Source organism: Tursiops truncatus, chromosome 3 (genome assembly GCF_011762595.2).
Source record: "Tursiops truncatus isolate mTurTru1 chromosome 3, mTurTru1.mat.Y, whole genome shotgun sequence".
In the NCBI taxonomy this organism is placed as follows: domain Eukaryota; kingdom Metazoa; phylum Chordata; class Mammalia; order Artiodactyla; family Delphinidae; genus Tursiops; species Tursiops truncatus.
In genome coordinates, this window is record NC_047036.1 from 907,444 (window position 1) to 921,311 (window position 13,868).

The 13,868-nt window shown below is 57.5% G+C and overlaps 1 protein-coding gene across 2 annotated transcripts in view; it reads right to left on the reverse strand.

Moving 5' to 3' along the window:
• LPCAT1 (lysophosphatidylcholine acyltransferase 1) overlaps window positions 1-13,868 on the reverse strand; it is a 41,024-nt gene that overhangs the window by 10,354 nt on the left and 16,802 nt on the right. For both annotated transcript variants that reach the window (XM_033852744.2, XM_033852743.2), the window contains exons 2-8: window positions 13,497-13,639; window positions 7,674-7,888; window positions 5,075-5,187; window positions 3,697-3,757; window positions 3,345-3,403; window positions 1,752-1,786; window positions 848-902 (exon numbers count right to left, since the gene is read on the reverse strand). In XM_033852744.2, coding sequence (XP_033708635.1) covers window positions 848-902; window positions 1,752-1,786; window positions 3,345-3,403; window positions 3,697-3,757; window positions 5,075-5,187; window positions 7,674-7,888; window positions 13,497-13,639 — 681 coding nt within the window. The remainder of the gene's footprint in view (window positions 1-847; window positions 903-1,751; window positions 1,787-3,344; window positions 3,404-3,696; window positions 3,758-5,074; window positions 5,188-7,673; window positions 7,889-13,496; window positions 13,640-13,868) is intronic.

Consider the following 13,868-nt stretch of genomic DNA (forward strand, 5'->3'; position numbering starts at 1 on the left):
TCATAATTAAGCGGCTTATGTTCTACTGAAGTGAAAAACCTGGCTGAAAGCCGGGCTCATTTGTAAATTCGGTATTACTCTGCAGTATTTATCAGAAGGTAGCAAATGAAATGCTTTAAGCTGTGTAAGACTCATCTCTCATGTTCAGGTGTAGGAGTAGCAGGTTAACTCCCCTTTGAAGAAAATAAACCCTATTCCTCATCCACTCAATTAAGTTTACAGGCTGCATGAATGTGACCATACTTATCTGAGTAGGGAGGACAGGTATTGTGACTTTGGAAACGGGCTGAATGCGGGGAGGCAGTCTACCTGGTCTGACCAAGTATTAAACAGGATAACAGTATGATAAGTTTAGCAGTTCGATATCAGCAGTGTCAGTACTGGGTAGAAGTAGAAGCCAAAAGAATCAGTAATTGCAGGTATGCCCTTAAGCTATGCTAACCATAATAAAAGAATGGCGGGCTTAGCTTCCTGTTGATTTTTAAAATCCTATCTGAATGGATAAACAGTCACGCAAGAGACACAAAGTTGATGCAAACCCCCTGGGAAGCACCTTTGAGGAGCCACGCGAAATGGAAAAAGTTCAAAGCAAGACAGATGACGTATAACTTTGGATCTGTACAGATACCAACATGACGTTGTATAATATTATATCTACAGAGACCCCTATATATCATTGTATCCATATAACATTATATGTATAGAGACGTCAAAATAACATTGTGTAACGCTGTATCTACAGAGACCACAATGTAACATTATAACAATACAGACAGAATAACATTGTCTAACATGGCATCTGTATAAACTCCCACACAACATTGTGTAACACTGTATCTATACAAACCTCAATTTCCACTTGATTGTGAAACTGACACAACGTGAGCCACAGGATTTTCAACCTTAAAAATGAACGGATTTACAGCACTGGTTAAAAGCTTCCCAATTCCTTTTAGTTAAAGTCTCCAGACCCCGCTCCCCTGCAGAGAGCACCACCGAGCAGGCAATGCTCCTTCCCGAGGGGATGCGGCGCCTTCCTCAGCCTAAACCTGAACCTTAAACACACCGCTGAGTGACAAGCCTACTTTGATTAAACAGAAGCCGCCACTGAGCTTATTAAACACACGCACACCCGCCTGGCTGTGCCCTGTCTGACCTCCGGCTCAGGAGGTCTCGTCTACCCGACCCCGGCCCCTCCTGGCTGTCCCAGGCCCTACATCATGCCATCCCCATGCCCAGGCCACTGGGACCCTGAAGGATCCCCTTCCCAGACACTCCCCAGCTTCCGCCCACTCTGCCCTCCAGCCTCAGCACTGCCCCTCCCCCCCCCCCCATGCGCCAGGGGCCTCAGAGCGCTCTGCGTGGCCTCACCGCCCGGCCCTCCGCCTCCGAACGCCAGCCCACATGCCGGCGCCTGGACCCCCGTACGCCCCCAGCGGCCGCGCGGGAGGAGGCCCCACGCTCCCCTCTCCTCTCCGGGCCGACCGTGTGCAGCTGATCGCCGAGCTGACAGACACAGGCGGGAAGAGAGGTTCTCAGTTACGTTCCCGCCAGGGCCCTGGAATCCAGGAGTGGGAAGAAGGCCAGCCTCGTGCAGCTAGCCTCCCTGGGCCGAACCGAACTGCCGCCCAGCAGCAGTGGCCCTGCGCTCCGTTTCTGCCTTTGCTAAAGTACGCAGCACGGCGGTCACTGGAGCGGGCCTGCTTTCCTGGGAGGACAGGACAAACAAGACAGGGCGGGGTCTGACTTACGCTCCGGGGCCTTGCCACGTCCAGGTGATGGTGTCCTGGGGGCAGGAAAGGAGCGATGAGTCAGGAAGGAAGCCCTGGGCGCCGCGCCCCTCCTCCTTGCCCGCGGGCATGCCGGCCTCGCCCCGCCCTCGCCCTGGCCGCCTGGGACCCCAGAGGCGCTGTCTTCCCTACCAGCCACGTCCCCTCTGGGGCAGGGGAGAAGGGGGAGCCCACCACCGCAGGTCCCCCCAGACTCGCTCACCTCTCCTCCCACGGCCCCGGGGTCACCCATCCCAGCATCCGCCCAAGACCCCGTCCTGCCCCCCTTCTGCCTCCGCCTTCTCCGGGCGCCCGGGGCAACTTCAGTCCACACCCGGACCTGCTCTGTGCTCTGCAGGCCCCGCCCTGCCCATCACCACCACCACCTAGCCAGGTGATGCTGTTGGCAGCCCCGTTCCAGCTCCACACCCACTTGAGCCCCCAGGGTCCCCGCCTGGACTCTCGGTCAGAGACGCGCCCCCGACGGTCAGCCCCGGACGGGGGCAGGGAGCACGGAACAAAGCCACAGGGCCGCATCTCCCCCACCCCGTGCCTGCCCGGGGTCCCACGGGAACATTTCAGATGCCCTCCATCCTCAGCCACCTTGGAGAGGACCGTGGGTGACACATGTGCTGCTTCTACCCTGACACCGGTCACCCACCAGGGCTTCCTTCTCTCGCAGGCCTGACACCCACCTGCCCCCTATGGCTCCTGGAAACCCACCTGCCACGGGGCGTCCCACACGCAGTCCCCAGCCCAGCCCCCTCCACGCAGGTCGGTGCTCAAACCTTAGCCAGCCGAAGAGCACGTGACACAGACTGAGCGCAAGGCGGGGGTCACCGTTCCCCGAAGAGCCCAGCGCCGTGCTTCCAATACGCGGATGCAACAAACTTAAAAAGGGGAAAATCTAGAATCCTACACACAGGTGACGGATCCTCATTCTCAGAAGCTGGCTGGCGAACGCACCTCTTCAGAGCTGTAGGGACAGCTGTGTCTGCCGGCCCGTGCGGCTGCCACTTCTGACTGGCGCTCACACACTGGGCCTGTCCACACCCATGGGCACACGGTCAGTGCACTGACCTTGGACCCCAGGGCCCTGGCCCGGAAGAGGGAGGGCTGAAAGCCCCTGGTGCCCACAGATGTCACACGGGGGTTACAGGCAGGGCGGCCCAGGAGGCGTGCCCACAGGCACCAGAACCTCGTCCGGGCCCCCCACCCTGCGAGCTGAGCTGGGGCCCGTCCAGATCACCTTTCTGCACCTGGCAGAGGGACCACGGAGGTACTTAGCCTCTTTCCCTCCTGCTGCCAGCCTCTGGGAATTAAATATTCTCAGTTTTAAAGTGTCCCAGAGTGCGAGCTGGGAGGCAAGAGCCACTGGGGACCCGGGGGTCTCACACCTACACGTCAGGCTCAAGGAAGGGCCAGGGCTTTGCGATCCATGAAAGCGGGACTTGTGAGCTAGTGCTGGGGAGTGTGGCAGAGTGCCAGGGTAGATGGAGACAATGTCCTGAGATACCGGGCAATTCTCAGGCCCAGGAAATTCACTGGACATTCGTGCCAGGGAAACACACTCACCAGTTTGTTTGGGTACCGCAAAACCACCGGCTGGACGGGAACTCCTGGGATAAACGCACCTGCAGAGGGAGAAAGGGACACCTCTTATCTCCATGGCAGCAAGTCCCCTGCCCATACTTCCCGTGTGGGTCTCAGAACGAAGTGGGCTTCTCTGACAGGCCTTCCCGGTCAGCGGTCATTCAGTGCTGGGCAGGTTTCCTCAACATCTGTGCCAGCCGTGGACACTCAGAGAAAACCCCAGGGTCACAGGAAACAGGCACAAGGGCATCTCCTGGGTGAGGCGCTTTGGTGGGAGTGAGGGTCTCCCCCACCTTCTCGAGGCAGAAAAGAAATAATTAAGAAAACTACTTACCAGGCTTGAAGGTAATTAGGCAGGTCCTGTTGGTACAAGTGCCTTCTGGGAAAATCATTATCTTGAAATGGAAAAAAAAATCAGCATCAAAGGGACAGTTCCGAGTTCACAGGGGCCAATTTCACAACCTATTTCCTCCAGCCCTGATGTGACTTAGGCACTTTAATTATATTCAGTTGAAAAAGTTAAGATGCATACAGAAGGCTTCAGTAATTTCCCTTCTGACTGCTGGTTTGACTAAAACCTGGAAGCAACGCAGGTACGCGAACAGCGCGTGCCTCCTTGGGCGGTGGGATATGTGAACAGGTGGCCTTAGCGCCCACCTGCAGCTGCTGTGCGGACGAGATCCCCCTGCCTGGAGCCGGCAGCCACGAGCACAAGGCAGGACGAAGGTGCAGGGATGGAGAGCCCGTGGCTGAGTACGGGACCTGGGGTGGGGTCGGGGAGAGGCTGGGGCCGGGCCAGCAGCGCAAACACCCACAGCATCGGCGGCGGAGTAACGCCTTCCTCACCGGGACCTCCAGTCACTCCAACTCCTACTGACTTCCATCAACATAACGTAAGCTAACTTTCCCCTGCGTGGTGGAAAATACAGCCCGTGAGGCTGCTTTCAATCCTGAGCCCCAGAGAAAGATCATCTCCAAGGGGCACCGAGTCGGCGTGGGACCGACCCCAGCACGCCTGCGGGTCAGGCAGGTGAGCTGAATGGCGGAGGGGCTCAACCTGTTCTTGTGTGGATGGCAGCTGGAGGCCCCGGAAGCACAGCCCCCAAAGGGCTGCCCGTCCTCGGGCATGGGTGCCACAGCAAGGCCTTCAATGTCTTCCGAGCGGCCAGAACCCAGAGTCCTGTGGGACCTCCGGCTTCTCGAGGTCGGCTCGAGTGAAAAGAAAAACTACACATACGCAGCGTAGGTCGAAGGCACCCACAGCTAACACTGGCCGAGGCCCCTGCTCCCCGGCCCGGGGCAGCCTTCCCGATGCCCCGAGGGAACCAGACGCACGCCAGACAGACAAGCCCGGAACTCTTAGAAGCAATGGGGTACACCTTGCAGCCTAAGGCAGTATTCAGACATGAGACCATGCTGACCCCAGGGTCAGGGCAGCTGGCTCTTTCCGACACAGAACTTAAAAGACGATTCGGGAACTTGAGATGCATGTGAGAATCGTTTCCCCCTATTTCTTTTATTTTTAAAACGCCAGAACCCAAACTACCTGATAGTCGGCACGTTCTTGGATTTGCACTCATCGAAAATAAAACGCGACGCAAGGAACCCAGCCTCCGGGGAAAGCAAGCTCTGGCCCTCGTGCTTCCCTTTCCCCTCCAATCCCTAAGGTCGCCTCTAGGAGAACTGCTGAGAACGCAAGCAGCGCGGCACACCTGCGGCCACTTCCCGCTGGACTGCGCCCTCCTCTTGATCACCTCCACCGTCTTCCTGCGCGAATCCTGGTCCATCCGGGACACGAACACCGGCCGGATGTACTTTATCAGAGCTGAAAGAGAGGGGGGCGGTGCTTGTGTTGCGGTGCTGCTCACAGCGCCCGGTGAGAGGTGAGCCCCCAGAGGTGCCCCGAGGGCTGTGCCGTGGCGCAGGCAGGCAGCCAGCCAGCCAGCGCGGACCACGAGGGACCGGGGAGGGGGGGCACTGAGGCTTCAGTGGACTTAGAGGATGGCCAGAAGCCCTGCAAACTGAGGGGCCCACAGTAACAACTCCAAGCGTTCTCAGATGACAAATCAGGAGAAAGAGACAGATGGGGCTGACCCCATGGGGCGTGGAGAGCCTTTGGTCACCCGTGTCACTGGTGGGGGGCTGTGGGGGGGAAGTGGGGAGGCCCCAGAGCCAGAAGGGCCTGGGGCACGTGGCTCAGACCCCACCAGCCTCGCTGCGGGCTGAACTGTGTCCCTCAGAGACACAGGCTGACGTCCTAGCCCAGGTGCCTAGGACTGACTTCGTTTGGAAACAGGGGCTCTGCAGATGCCGTCAAGTTCAGATGAGGTCACACTGCGCTGGGGTGGGCCCTGATCAGTGACTGGTGTCCCCGTAAGGAGGAGAGAGGGAGAGATCGCCACGTGATGACAGAGGCAAGGACGGGGTGATGTGGCCATGGCCGGGGGAGGCCCAGGAGAGCCGGGACCACTGGAGACCGGAGGGCGGCCTGGGATGGACTCTCCCTTGGGACCAACCTGCCGACACCTTGATTTTGGACCTCTGGCCCCCGGAACAGTGAGAGAATATACATTTCTGCAGTTTTGAGCTCTGTGGTCTGTGCTGCTTTGTCACGGCTGCCCCAGGACACTCACACAGACCCCATTCCAGCAACACACACACGGCCCCCAACACGCGTGTGAGGTCAGGGCTCCCTGACCGAAGCTGATGGCGATACCCAGCCCACTGGTCCTCTCGAACGAGGATGTAAAGGCGGGAAGATACTTCTTAGAAAACTTTGCACTGATGGCAGGCAGAGGCCGTGGCAGTTGGTCCCTCCTGGGCCCGTGAGGCCACGTCCCCACCTGCTCTGCCCCAGGGCCACACCTCGCTGGTACCAAGATGAGCTCTGAGCTTCTTTTCTGAGCATTTCTGTTACTTGTAAAGAGTAATATTTCATGACTTACGTCTTGGAGGTCTTCCGAAAAGCAAGGAAAAACCATTTTAAAAAAGAATAAAATTCTATCTAGTTGGGTCCATGGCACTCCCAAAATCTAAGTGGATCTCAGCGATAGTTTTTCCCATGTCTTGAAACATTTTGCTTCTTCACCAAATTGGAACTCTTTTATCCTTCCGCACCAATTACTCCTGATGCTGCTAAAAAATGACCATGAGAAGGAAAGGGAGGTTCGGTGGAATCACCCAGAAGGATGGGGCGCAGGGAAACAGGTGAGCCCAGCGACCGGCCTGGCCGAGCACGGCGCCGCTTCCCAGGGGGCGAGGGGGAAGGAGGCCGGCTCACCTGGCGGGGGTGGGTTTTACCGGTCAGAGCTACTCTGTCTACACGGCAAAGAGAAGAAAGTGGATGAGGAGGCTTTTCCCAATTCCTGGACGGACGCGAGGCCCAAGGCGCGGAACCCCGAGGGCTCTCTGGACCCAGGACGGCAGGGGTCCCCGACTGCGCATGTCCGTGGGGACCCCACCCGAGTCCCACCCGAGAACTGAACGCTTCTGAGGACAGAAGGGAAACGCAGTCTCTGTCCCGCGAGCCCCGAGCCCGGACAACAAGGGCCCGACGCCCGCTTCGCCGAAAGGCCGCGGGCGGCTCTGTGGTCAAGACATTTGAAGCGGTGGGTAAATGCATGGGAGGGGCAGGAAGGAGCCTCCCCTGGAGCCTCCGGAGGGAGCGGGGCCCTGGGGCACCTTGATGGCAGGCTTCTGGTCCCGGAGCTGGGAGAGGACGCATTCCTGTGATTTTAAGCCCTCAGCTTTGGTGACGGGTTACGAGGTCTCAGGACGCTCATACACCTGGATTTACGGTACAGAAACTAACTCAATGGGACAGTTACTGAGCTGTCCCCAACTTCTAGAGCTTCTGTGTGATGAGGGCGACACGTTCTTGTTAGAACTTCAAGGAGCACTTCAACACCTCATAGCCAAGGGCACTTGCGTGTTCATAAAAAATGAAAATCCCAACAATATCACAGAAGAAATCACAGAAAAGAAAACAGGGAAGCAAGGCCCGGTGCCTATTTCACGTGGGCGTGAGCTGTGTGGGCGTGGCCGTGTGGGCGTGGCCGTGTGGGCGTGGCTGTGTGGGCGTGGCCGTGTGGGCGTGAGCTGTGTGGGCGTGGCCGTGTGGGCGTGGCCGTGTGGGCGTGGCTGTGTGGGCGTGGCCGTGTGGGCGTGAGCTGTGTGGGCGTGGCTGTGTGGGCGTGGCCGTGTGGGCGTGAGCTGTGTGGGCGTGGCTGTGTGGGCGTGGCTGTGCTGTCACCGTGATCCGGACTGGCCGGCACTGGGGGTTCACTCCCAGCAGGACGGGGGCTCACTCACTTCCCCATATCGGGATGTCCCTGCTCTCCGCCTTCATCACGATGGAGGACATCGTCATGGTGACGGGGATGGCATCGAAGTAGGAGGAGTGCGGTGCCAGGGTGAGGATGGCGGCCTCGGCGGGCAGTGCCCGCCGCCCCTTCACGGCCACGCGGTGGAAGCCGCCGGCAAACCACATGGTGCGCATGATGGCCTTGAGCAGGACGTCCACGACCCTGCAACAGAAGCGCAGCTGTCAGACCCAGGCCTGGCGGGGGACGCAGCCCCATTGCCCACACCCCATCAGGGACTGTGCCAATCCCAGGAGACCTGCCGCCACTGTCACTGAAACATCCGAGGAGGGAAGGGAAGGCGGCTGTGCTTTCTTCCCTCCGACTGTGCACGTGGGCAGCAGAACGCTGTCGCATCCGTTCACTCAGGAAAACGGAAGCCGTCTCAGCCCCGTTACAGGGACAGCAGCATGTGAGAAGGGAGGCCCCCAGGACAGAACGAGAGACACAGACACGTCGGGTGAGCTCTCAGCATCCTAAGGATATAAGTTTTAAATGAAAAGAAATCGTCAGCACCTAAAATGCACGCTGAAATGTGGAGAGGCGGCAGAGCTGAGGTCAGGAGCAGAGACGTGCTGGGTGAACCTCACCCTCGCCTCCCACAGGCGGCCTCAGGCTCCGGGATGCAGCCTTTTCCGGATGAAATTAGATGGACAATAAACTTGGAAAACAGAGTAAAAATCAGGCTAGATTAACTGAATTTGCTTCTTATTTATTCTTTTTTAAACATATGAGAACGTAAGCATCTAAACCTGCACATTCCCTTTCACGGGAATCTCTGACACTACAAACCAGATCACTGTTCACGTCCCTGAAACCGCGGTGAGTGACGGCCCGGCGGGCGAGTGACGGCAGGCCACGCACCCGAGTCCTTGGGAGAAGGACCCATGTCTCGCTGTGCTGCTGTGCTACGTGGGCGATCAAATTGGGCAAAAGTCACTGCATAGAAGCACAGGAGCCTCAATCCTTACTGGACTGATTTCCCAAGGGGCTTAACAACCCTCGCAAGAGAATTCCCAAGATGAGCCCCGACAGGTCTGAGCAGGTCTCTGAAGCGGCACCGCGCCTGCAAGGAGCCACCGGGAAACGACCTCCTCCGACCACGGGCAGGTCCCGCACAGTCAGTCGCCCACGCAACGCGGGGCCACGCTGGGCGCTGCGTCTAGAGCTAGGTGACCACAAAGCGCGCACTTCCATCGCCTGTTCTGCTGCACAGTTTTAAATGCACTTCTCTGCATGCATGTTATTCTTCACGATAAAGTCATTTACAAAAATAAAAGCCAATGGATGTCAGCTGATGCACAAGGAGAAAGAAGCAAGACTGCGGGGGAGGCTGCAGTGGGAGCGCAGCCAGTCCCAGGAAGGCAGGTCCAGGAGGAGAGCTGGTGAAAAGGGGGTCAGATCTCAGCCCCTCCATCGGAGACACACCCGCCACCTCTCGGGTCCAAAGGTCAAACAGTGACCGTGATGTACTGGGACAGGAAAAACCAAATCTGATAATTCTCTAAGGTCTTGGAGGAATTCTGTCCCCAAGCTGCCTGTGGGGAAGAGATGCCTATGGGTGTGGGTACCGGCCTCAGAGCAGAGCCCCGGCCACTGCCCAGTGCAGGGCCAGCACCACGGTCCCCAAGGCAAGGGCACCAGTGACACCGGAGATGCCAGAGCTTCTCCAGGGGAAGGGAATCGGGAGACAGGTCTACATGCTCAAGGGCAGGGACCTGCACCCCGACTCCATCTGTCGTTCATCACACAGGTGGACACCTCAGACTTGGACGTGTGGGCAGAACCAGCTACATGATGGATAAGAGGAGTATGACCCTGAGGAGACCCGAGGGCAGGCATCGGAAGAGACGTGTAAAAATCCACACGAATCGGGACATTACAGTGCCAGGAGAGAGGGATGCTCTGAAATGGTCCAGAGGACAAGAAAAAGAAAATACTCTTGCAAATCAAAAGTCTCATGCAGAAATACCGGTTCCCTAAGAAGGCTCAAAAACGCGGAGAAGGGGACCTCCCAGAACATGCAGGAAAAAGAAAAGGACGGAACTATCAGATACAAAGAAAACAGTTTCTCAGAGTTGAAGAAAGACCCAGATCTCCAGCACCATCGCAAGGTGCTCAGCAGAATGAATTTTACGAAGAAGACTCATGTTATTTCCTTTGAGAATTTTTCAAATTTCCAACGACAAAGAGAAGACTTTAAAACCTCCCAGAGAGGAACGAACGGGTTTCTAGCATCAAAGCTGCAGGTGTCAGCAGCGCATCTCCAAAGCTCTGGGGACGCATGACGTGAAACCTGCAATTCTATACCCAGTCACACTACCCACCAACACAGAGGAGAGAATAAAGACGTTTCCAGACACAAGATGTGAATGAGTTCCTCCTGCACATCTTCCTTCTGAGAACCCAATACTTCAGAAAATCTTGGAACAAAGACAAAGAAAACAGGCCCAGGAAATGCAGATCATGCCTGAGAGTGCAGCAGAAGAGAAACACACGCCACGCAGCGGCCAGGGCCCCGGACCCTCGGGGAGGAGGATGAATCCCAGGCAGCGGCCGCAGGACTCTGGGGGTGGAGAATTTTGAGGCTACACTCAGGGCTCAGTATTCTCTTGGTTAACAGGCAAAATAAAATCGGAAATTCTGTGAAATGGAAAACACAATACAAGAAGTAAAGTTCAGACTTGACGGCACAAAGCAGGCAGATGTGCAGGTGACTCTGACAAACCGTGTGAGAGAGAAGCACATGGTGATGCCGCCCACCACCGTCACCCACCGCAGGGCCCCGCGTGTGCAGATGCGCAGGCCGCCCGGTGCCCCTCGGGGTTGGGGTCCGACCCCGACAGGCCCGGAGCTCGTGGCTCCTTCCCCAGGGTGACAGAGGCAACGGCAGAAAAGCCACACACACGCGCGGAGGGCGTCTGCGTGGCGCTGGGAGGAGGGACTGCAGGCCTGCCCTCGGCCACCCTCCCTTCCCCACCACTTTGCTGTAACCACCAACTCGCGTTACTCCAACGAAAGTGAGAAACGCCACCAGCATACACGTGGCGACTCAGAGTCGTCATGGAGATGACCCAGGGATGGACGTCCCCACACGGGGCACTCAGGAAAGGGCATCGTCTGCGATGGACCGACTCATGTCGCCCCACATTCCTATGCTGAAGCCCTGACCCCCAACGTGACTGTATCTGGAGCTAAGCGCCAGTGAGGTCCCGGGGTGGGACTCCGATCCAGGGGACCGGTGTCCTTACAGGAGAGGAAGAGGTCTTGCCTGTGAGGACGCGGCGTCTGCAGGTGGACGGAGGTCCCGCCACGAGCCGTGGCTGCTGGCCCTGACCTCCCACTTCAGCCTCTAAAACCGTGAGAAACGAATCCTGCTGTCTGAGCCCCGCCGTGGTACCCGGTTGTGACGGCTGAGCTGACCCTCCTGAACCCTGAGTCGGCCAAGGGCCAGGGCCTGCAGGACTGGTCAGCAGTGTCTCCTGCCCTGCCTGGTTGGGTTCTGTAAGAAGTTTTTACAACACTCTGTGTTTTGAAACACAGAGTCTTATGCGAAATTGTGTCGTTCCTCCTTTCGTTGAAAACCCAAGATTTTATTTTAGGAAGGTCTGACTGACGTTAACTTATATTCAGCAAAAAGCCTCCCTGATCAAAACAAAACTCTGCTCAAAACCGCACAGCTGTGCCTGGCGTGAACCAACCCACCGCCGCAGCTGATGACGTGACGTCCTCTACTCGGAGTCCTGTTACTTTAAACTTGTTTCCTCCTAACTCCCCGTGTCCCAAACTCAGGACCTGCTGTCACTGTGTTTCCTTTGAGGAGCTCGGGGCCGGGTGTTTGTTCTTGTTTCCACGGAGCCCAGGGCTGTGCACCGAGTTCCCGAGAAACACTGCTGTGTGGAGACCCCGTGGGCTGCAGGGGGTGGGAATTCAGTGTGGGCGGCATGTGCAGCTGGGGTACATGCCAGTGCACATATAAACACACTCACACGCACACACGCACACACACGCACATGTGTACACACACACGCACACGTGTACACACACACACGCCCATACGCACATAGACTCAGGACGACGCTCAGGCTCTGCGCACCCGAGCACCCAGAGCTCCCGGGAACCTTAACCCCACGTCTCCCCACGTGGGGCACATCAGGTGTGCACGCCACACACACGCGCACACACACACGGTGCCTCTGGGAAGCGAGCGGCTGTCGGAACTAAAGTTGGCTGTGGCCCGTTTATCACCCGATGAGACCAAGTACATTACCGCAGACAAGAAAAGCTACAGGGAGTCGAAACAGGGAAACCGAAACAGCCCAGAGTCACCTGTTTTGAAAAGACAGACGCCGAGGTTGTGCGAGGTTTCTTCCTTCGTGGGACAGGACAGCAGGGAGGCAGGGGAGCCCAGCCCCAGAACAGAGCGGGGGGAACAGGGAATTAAGACGCTTTTGATCAAATCATTCGTAATTTGTAAAAAACTACAAAATCTCTGCTTTCTAGCTCTGGGTCCTCAACCAAGTGAAAACTGAAATTCTGATTCCGATTTGGTCTGGATTTATTTTGCTTGATTATATATTTGATACCAAATTCATATTTTACAGTTAAAACTTTAAAAAAAAACCCCAGATCTCAAGGTAAAGCATGATTTCCAAAGAGATTAGAAAACCCAGCTGTCTATGCACTCGTTCACTCTTTCATTCATTCATTCACTTGGGGGAGACTTTCCCGTCCCTCAGGCCAGGCTCCGTGCAGGGGGCACACCCACGGAGACAGCCACGTCTACCTTCTGGTTTCTAGGGAGGGGGAGAGACCATGGTTCACTTGAAACTGGGGATGGTCTGAGGACGTGAAATGTTACCACGAGGAGGGTGAGGGGTCCCCAGGCACCATGCTCGTGAAAGGCTCCGAAAACCCTTGAACCTTAACTGGCCGTCTCTGCCCTGCATGTAACTGCTGTTCTGACCATGGCACGTGGGCAGCGGGGAACCAAGGTCCAGGATGGGCGCCCGTTTCCACAGCCTCTCAGGGCATCAGCGTTCCAGCAGCTCAGACACTGGGAGAGAAAGGAGGGGCCTGAGCTGGTCCATAAACCTTGCGGGCCGGGCAGCAGGTAGTTTAGGCTTTGTGGGCCTGTGGCCTTGGCCACAGTGACCCCTGCCCTCCAGGACAGCAGCCCTGGATGGTGTACAAATGAACGGGCAGGGCTGCACCCCAATAAAACCTCATTCACAAAAACAGGCTGCAGCCGACCCCCGGCCCTGCGCTCAACTAAGAACACTTCTGTTCTGAATAAACCGTCCAAGGACCTTAGGATTGATCGGAGATGCAGACACAGGAGGTGGCCAGCAACCTGGTTTTATGACCGGAACGGTGTCTGCTAACACACTGGAAATACTCACCAAAATCCTTCCCATAGCTCAACGTTTTCCTTCACTAGAAACGGCGTGTGGTTTGAGTTAAGGGACAGCTTTAGGTATTTAAATACACAAGAACATGCTGTGGTTTCATGTCCTTTTGTGAGGCCCCTGTTGGATCTTCACTTAAGGTGGATTCACACGTCCATCCACACGAAGCAGAGACCACAGCAGCGGCAGCAGGCTGACGTGCGGCCTCGAGGGCAGCGGACAGGGAAGCGCGGGACCCCTGTGCTCAGGACACAACACAGCGGCCACTCGGCTTGCGGGGCCCTGGAGGGAGCCTCAGGGCAGGATGCTGGCAGGGGGAGCGTGGGCCTGCGACACCCCCCAGGGCCCCACAGACGTGCACTCACCTCCGCCACAAGGCCAGGGGCTGCTCTGGTTCCTGCTCAGCGGACCCCAGCGAGGCCACAAGCGCCAGGGGCCAGGCGAGCAGCATCATGACGGCGGCGACCAGCAGCCGGATGGGGAAGAGCGTCAGCGTCATGACGGCCACCTGCGGGGACAGGGCACGGTCACGCGCGGGACTGTCCTCTGGGCTCCTCGCGCCGCCCCGGCACCCGCCTCCCGCGGACGCTGCGGCCCAGTGCCTCCTACAGCCACCGAGGGGACGCCTGGGGTCGGGGTGCCCTCCTGGCCGACGGCGCTCCGCCCACTCCCAGCACCCCCAGCAGGCAGCCCCGCCCCCGAGCCCCCTCCTCAGCGCGCCCAGCAGCCCCTGCACA